Source organism: Montipora foliosa, chromosome 11 (assembly GCF_036669935.1).
Source record: "Montipora foliosa isolate CH-2021 chromosome 11, ASM3666993v2, whole genome shotgun sequence".
NCBI lineage: Eukaryota > Metazoa > Cnidaria > Anthozoa > Scleractinia > Acroporidae > Montipora > Montipora foliosa.
In genome coordinates, this window is record NC_090879.1 from 45,296,353 (window position 1) to 45,303,852 (window position 7,500).

The 7,500-nt window shown below is 38.3% G+C and overlaps 1 protein-coding gene across 1 annotated transcript in view; it reads left to right on the plus strand.

Moving 5' to 3' along the window:
* The first annotated feature begins 6,484 nt into the window (after window positions 1-6,484).
* The window catches only part of LOC137975560 (uncharacterized), a 2,184-nt gene continuing 1,168 nt past the window's right edge, over window positions 6,485-7,500 (plus strand). The window contains exon 1 of the mRNA XM_068822674.1: window positions 6,485-6,638. Within this exon, the coding sequence (XP_068678775.1) occupies window positions 6,508-6,638 (131 nt within the window). The 5' untranslated portion in view covers window positions 6,485-6,507. The remainder of the gene's footprint in view (window positions 6,639-7,500) is intronic.

A 7,500-nucleotide genomic window follows, 5' to 3' on the forward strand; every position in this document is an offset into this window, starting at 1 on the left:
CCAATAAAACGACTAATAAAATAGGTCTTAGCGCTAAAAATTATTTAAATGTGAAGGAAATTTAAAAAATAGTAATAATTAGTAACAATCATAGTTTACTATATAATAATACGAAACAAGCCATGTAAAAATGTGCCCTAGCGATGTAAAATGTGTCCTAGGATATCGCACGTTTACCTTGCAAGATCCCTTATCTCATGCATTTGATTTGACAGTTGGATCCAAGCCATAACACCTTGTTAAGAGAAAGAACGTTTAAGAAAAATTCGTTTTAGTAGCGGTAATTGGAAGTCATTGTTCGAGCCCGTCAAGTAATGTGAACTTGAGAGGTTCTATGAATTCAAAATGCTCCTGAAGATACATCAGACAATTATTATTGAATACTTTAAACACTTTAAATACTTTTTGCGGAGTATTTTTAGTTTAGTTCCTTTGTTTAGAAGTAATGATTTCCCTTTTTCAGTTTTCACAGCATTGCTGTAATTAACCTGATTGTCGAATAAAGATTGTTGAATCAAGCGACCGTTTCAGTTCTGTGGTTGACCTGGCGGACTCAGTGCCACGCCACGCCGCTACACGACACTGGCAACGTGACAATAGGTGTTTGGAATATTTCTTTCATCGGACTTAAAAATAGGATGTACTTTTGCCTTTTCCAATCATCAGGAAATATTCCAGTCTCCAACACTTTATTTTTAATATCACATATAGAATTTGAGATGTATAGACTACATTAGAAGTCTGCTAGTTTTATTATCCAATCCGCAATTTACCAAGGGTTTGAGTTTAGTGATCAGGTTGTGAATGTACCCTTCACTTACAGGGCGAAAATAAAAATTTGAGTTGGTTCTATTTAAAAAGTCCTCTGGTTGAACAGCAGTGTCTGGAATACCAGATGCCAGTTTACTACCTAGGGAACAAAAGTGGTCATTCATTTGCTCAGCTATATCTTTTGTCGCTTTACAATTGCGTCCCAGGGAACTAGTTATTACTTTCCAAGTTTCTTTAAGATTACCACCATGCTTCTTTATGCTCTCATTAAAGAAGTTAGTCCAGGATTGCCAAATACTGGCGTTTACGTCGTTCTTTGCCTTTTTATAATCAATTCACATTTGATGAGAATTCTGCTTGACTGCTTGACGCTCATCGATTGAGTATCGGCCACATGTCGGTGATATATTGGTCAACTGTCGGATATAGGTCAAGTGTGACTTAAGCAGATGATTCCTATAGCGATGACGATCAGTTATTGCTATCATGCTCAGTTGAGCGGGGGGGGGGGGGGGTATATTACTGTGAGGCACGATTACTCTACGCAGCGAACCGAAGAGCAATGGAAACTAGGGACATGGTTTAGGCGAGGGACAATCTTCCCTTTTTTCAGCTTCAAAATGTATCCTCGCCGGTCGACTAATTTTTAGCTGCTAAACGGGATCAATCGCTGAAAACTCGGCCCAGCCAGAGCCAAGGAAGAAACTATTGCTCCCGTTGTCCCGCAGTCGACCAATAACAAAAACCTGCACACAGCTTTCCTTTTTTGGGTTTCTTTCTACCGACAGTCAATCGATACTCGGTGAATTATCGGCGAGGTGTTGGCGAATTGTCGGCGAGTTATTGGTGAAGATCGTATCGGTGAGCTAAAAGCCATTATCGGCCGAAATAAATCTTGACCGTTGAAATCAGAATTGTGCTACTTACCGCAAGCAATGAACCAATTTAGGGATGGGATAAGCCACAGAAATCCATATCGAAATATTTTACTCAAGAAAGTAGACCCATACATTTCTGCCGTTCTATATTGGACGACAATTTTTATTGGCTTCATTAATTAAAGGTGAGACAATGAGACTGCTTAGATCTGCTTAGGACTAACTCGTCAATAATAACATTTGAACCAACCTGAATTGTACGTTTCTTCGACTGCGTCTTCATTTTTGAGGTCCTCGTTTTCGAGGTCTCCGGTCTTCGTTTTCGGGGTCTTTGTTTTCGATACTATCAGGAAAAATACCCATTTAAAACCGGTCTATTCCTGGCAGATATAAATTAGCTGTAGAGCGCTAACAATGCGATGTGTTGATCAAGTTCAGAATGTTGCTCTCAGGTTTGCAGAAAACGGAACAAATTTTCATTGTTACATTCGCTTTGAATCAATCTTTGTTATTTTCTGACAGGTCGGTTATTTGTGTAGCCTTTGTACAGCCGCCCGCTCTCCGAAAAAAAAAAAATCGGAAAGAAGCGTCTGTGATTTACCGTTGATAATCGTGTTCAATACCACGTGATTTTTCCTGGAATGTGCGAAAAATTATTTGATTGGTTATTACCCATCGACCACTATATCGTTGAAACAACGAGTTTTGATTGGCTTTTATTTTTATTTCTCCACATCAACACAGTGAGAACCACCTTGAGAGATTTTACGATGAGTTCGTATGTAGTTTGCGCTCGGTGAAAAAATACGAATAAAATCGTTTTGATGGTCAAAGAGGTTTTTCTTTTAAAGTACGAGCGGAATTGTTACCTATGGAGCGTAAAGTAAATAATTATTATTTATATTTATATATTTATTATATTTATTTATATTTATATTTATATATTTTTTCGTAGCTGATCCCATATTTTTATTCCAAATTCTGATCCCTAATCTCAAAAATGAGGAGAATTTTGATCCCTGAACCCGCAAAAATTTGATCTCTGATCCCTGATCCCTGATCCCATGAAAAATACTGCTGATCTCGATCCCACGCGTGTTGATTCCAGGTGCCAGGGTTGTGATCCCTGATCCCATATACCTAGTTATGACCCTGTTATTTGTTGCACGAATTATAAAACTGCAACCGGTGAGTAAAACACAACTTAATTTTTTTTTTCTCCATGCCGTCTTTCGACTTCAAAGACATCTTTTGGACATAAATGCACTTTCTTTCAGCTTTGAAATGGCATGTTAAGCTAGATAATAAATTATGTAGACCTCGGAGGGAAATATATTTTCGTGCGTGAGCTATTGTAATTTCCAACGAGTCAGCCGAGCGAAGACGCGAGGCTGACGAGGCGGCAGCCTTAATAGAGCCGATGCGTGAGAGTGTTGTGTATGTAGAAAAAAAAGTTCGAGCGCTCCAGAGAAAATATAAGGCAAGGTAGTAAAGGAGCAAAGGCCGCTTATCATGCCGCTTACCAATATGAAAGCGCGTGTTTTGAAATGTGATGTCATTAGACAAAGTGGCATGATGGGACATCGTTTACGTGAACATTTATAACGGAGTGAAAACACAAGTTTACGATTTTTTTCCCATTTCTCTGACCATTGTGTTGTGTCTACTTTCTTGGAGTTTTGAACCAGCGTGTTCGACGCGAAAGGCAAAAAGTTGTTGTCTAATCAATCGGACGGACCAGAAAATTCATTTTCATTGTTGATCTAAATACAAAGTGTGCAAGGGTTTTACTTACATTTCTATAGTATTGTGTTCAGTATTGGTAACTTAGATAAGTTGAGTTGAAGTACTTTGAAATTAAAAATAACTACATGATCTATTGGGTTCCAAACACGACAATCTGATACAAATCTGCAAACTTATGGGCTCCTGACTATGTATTATATTGACTGTCTCTTTGGCACTCTGGCTACCGTCTAGTTATATCGTATAATCGAAAAATTGGATTCGGATCAAAGGATTTAGGACCCTTCATTTGACCATCAATAGCCCACTTTCGATAGATTAAAATTCAGTCCTAAATAAAAGGCATCATCTCAAGGCTCTGGGGAATAAATAATGGAATTTCTGGCGATTGAGTGCCAACGAATAAGCTGGAAATTAAATATTTCTGCGGCACGAGAGCAACAGGCTAAGGGCCTGGGCCCTTGAGTATAAACGCATTATGGGTAAAGTGATATGGGTATTTAAGCTTGTGATTGCACGTGGGCAATCAGTCTAGGCCGACACCATCTCAGTTACTACTAAGTTTGTTTGTGTTTTGTCAGAACGCATAAAACCTAGTAGGAAGGTTTCATGAGCTTGGGCCTGGTTCCTACCCAGATTTCCTGTATTTTTTTTTCCCACGGGGTTTTTTACGACAGGTTTTTTTCTGGCCGCCGTTCTAACCGCGATGTTTGTTAGTGGTTGCTAAGCTCTAGGTATGTCTTATTGTCGCGTGCTGTGACGGAGATTTCTGTGAAAGCAACGGTTTTGTACGCTGGTGCTCGGTTTCCTCATTATTGTACGCCGGTGTTCGGCCGAAACCTAATGGTTCAATGTATTGGTTGTCTGTTGTTTAGTGTAGCTGAAATTAAGGATTTATATGAGTTGATTCCTTAGAGCTTCGATATGATGCCTTTTGATTAGGACTGAATTTTAATTTATCGAAAGTGGGCTATTGATGGTTAAATGAAGGGTCCAAAATCCTTTGACCCGAATCCAATTTTACGACTAAAAAAACACACACACACACAACAAGACGACCTTTGCGAAAAAAAGCAAACTCCAATTTCAGCCGGAAATTATCTAAATTTCGGGAAAAAAACTCTGATTTTTGGCATACACAAAGTTAGAATCTCATTAACAAACTCCGATTTTCACATACAAAGACAAACTCCGATATTCGCAAAAGCCAACTTCGATTTTAAGAGCACAAAAACAAAAATGTCCCTTAGGAGCTTCCGTAGGTTTCTTATTTTTCTTTAACTAATTTGTACCATAAATGAAGAACAGGCCGGCTTATTCGAAATAACAGGACAGGGAAATAACTACAAAAATTGAAACGAAAAACGAAATGGAAAAAAAAAAGACTCTCCGGATCCCGACCCCGACCTCGGCCCCGCGAACAACGACAGCAAGTACTGACCTAAATATTGTAACATTAAAAAAATAAAAAAAAAAAAAAAATAAAAAAAAAAAACCACTAGAAATCGGCTAAAAATCCTTCGAGCCAAGAGTCGAGTGATGGACTCTTGTTCGAACAAAGTGTATAAACTACCCGTAGCCTCTTGTTGAGGGAAGCGTTAAGGTGCTTAAAATTCCATGTACAAATGAATTGATTGAATGGTATATTTGTCCTAAATTGCGTTTTTCTCCTGATGAAATGGGACTTCAGCATACCAAAATAATCTGTTTACGTTCATTGAAAATATACCTGTTTGTTCTATCAGTTGTCCGCTTTACTGTGTAGCTTATGCGGCCTTTAAAATCGGCAAAGTTTTTCAAAAGTATGAAGTTTAAATTCGAGAAAATAAACCTGTTCTACCCAGACTTGAAAACTAAATCTTTTATCTGGCCATTGAGAGAAATTTAAGTGAAGACAGTTCTCTTGAACTGTTCCGCCAAATTTACTCTGTTTGACAATTAATTTGACCCTGGAGGTTCCAGTGGGCTGTGATGGTGTTAATGTTTACAATAGCCGAAGCGAATCTTTTATCACTTACCCAGGCACATGTCGTGGATGCTTATACAAATCCATGTTAGTTGTAAGCAAAGTGAGCTTCTCCATTTTTAAGTGATGTTCTGCTTTAAATAATTGCTGAAAGTTTTTGCGTACAACAGTCGATTAAATTTTCGTAAGTTTCTGGGTGAACATCGCGTTGCTAGCAACAACCGAGGAAATTTGCAATGCAAAACATTGAAATATCATTTGGAACCCATGCCACTCTCATTATTGTTTGCTCTGTGTACCGATAACAATATTATTGATCTTTTAGAACAATAGGAGCACTATGACGCCAAAAAGACTACTGATCACTACTTTGCAATTCTCAGCTTTTTTTGTCTGCGAAGGAAGTTGTCTAGTCTACGACTTCTTAATCCTCTCACCCAAAAGTGGATAAAGTTCTTTTGGAGACGGAAATAGACATTATTATTATTATTATTATTATTATTATTATTATTATTATTATTATTATTATTATTATTATTATTGAATTATGAAGACTCGCGTTTACATTTCGTGCAGCAAACGACGCATGCTTTTCGAGATTTGCATCTGGCTCTACGTAATACTCACCCGCGCTAGAAGTGGTTTTCGGGAAAGTCCTGTATCCAGATCGAAAAGTTGGTTTTTGAGGAGAGTGGAAAACCGGAGAACCCGGAGAAAAACCTCTTAGAACAGAGAAAAGAACCAACAACCAAGTTACCTCACATTTGTCCTTGAGTCCAGGAATCGAACCCGGGCTACATTGATGGGAGGTGACTTTTTCACAATTATCTTAAAATCGTACATCAGCGAGTTGACTCAACTTCCCAATCGAACCCTCAACACCAGCAGCTTCCGGCATCAGTGAAGTTTTCAAAATGTGCGATCAAATAATAAGAGGAACAATAAAGAACATAATATCTGGGCTCTGTCGAAATGTCCCTTTTTGAAGGTGTTGCATTTTTCCCTGGTATATAAAGGCAAAGGCGCCGTTAAAAACTTCTCTGATTGCTGCCGTTCCTACCCAGCCTCCTCCCCCTCCACCGAAACTCAACCATTGTCGCTAGGGTGACGTCATCAGCAAAAACGTGCTTACCAACAAAACACAACATGGCGGGCGAAGATGAAGGCATCGTAAACGAAAGCTGTGCGAATAAAGTACAGATCAACAGCCATAATTTAAGAGGACCGGAGAAAGACCTCCAGGCAATTTTCAAGAAATTGAGGGTGGATAGTGGACCGTAAGTAGCTCGTACCTATTATTTTTTATCTTCTCAAATTTCACCATAGCTTGAAGTTGAATTTGTCGTCTTTTTTCTATAGTTTGTATACATCGAATATTCGTTTCATGTACAGCTATGGTCTCACCCGTTTACTATAAATGAGATCTCGTTTGATCACATCAACTTATCTTAATTTAGGTCTACCCTTTGAAAGATTATTTTACATTGTTCTGACTTTCGAACGTAAATTACCAAAGCTAGCTAGATGTTTGCATTGGTTTGCTGGTTTTTGTCATTTCGATTAACTGTAAAATCAGGGAAAGCCCAGTAACGTATAGAAGATATCTGTAAGCCCACGTCTGAAATACACAAGTTTGTGTTTTCAACCATTGCGTGTGATTTTAAGTTGATGAAAGCAGCTACAGTGTTCATGAATTTAGAAGAAATTACTGCATGTTGTTGTATCAGCAACTATTTTTATTAAAGGAAGAAAACGCTTCTCTTTTATTGGCGTTTGCTGTGATGGCCCATACTTGGGTGCAAAAAAAGCTGAATCCTCTCCCTTTTATTTTATTAATTCTTTTAACTGTTCGAATCTCGTAATTTTGTGGCATGTTTACCGAACAGGAAATGAAAAGGAATTTGAATTGGTCGTTTCGCCAGCAAGGTGATTCGCCCAATATGAATCCTTTTCGCCAAGAATTAAGTTTATTTGCCTATATAGCAACTGTTTCAAGTCCCCAAGAGTGCCTTATTCAATAGCGTGTCTCTTGGTTGTTGTGCAATGAATGAGATAAATTGGGTGCTGGTAAATCAATTTTGATCTATGTGTTGGTGAATGTCTTAATGCATCCTGCATTCTTTTCCCCAGTTATTTTTT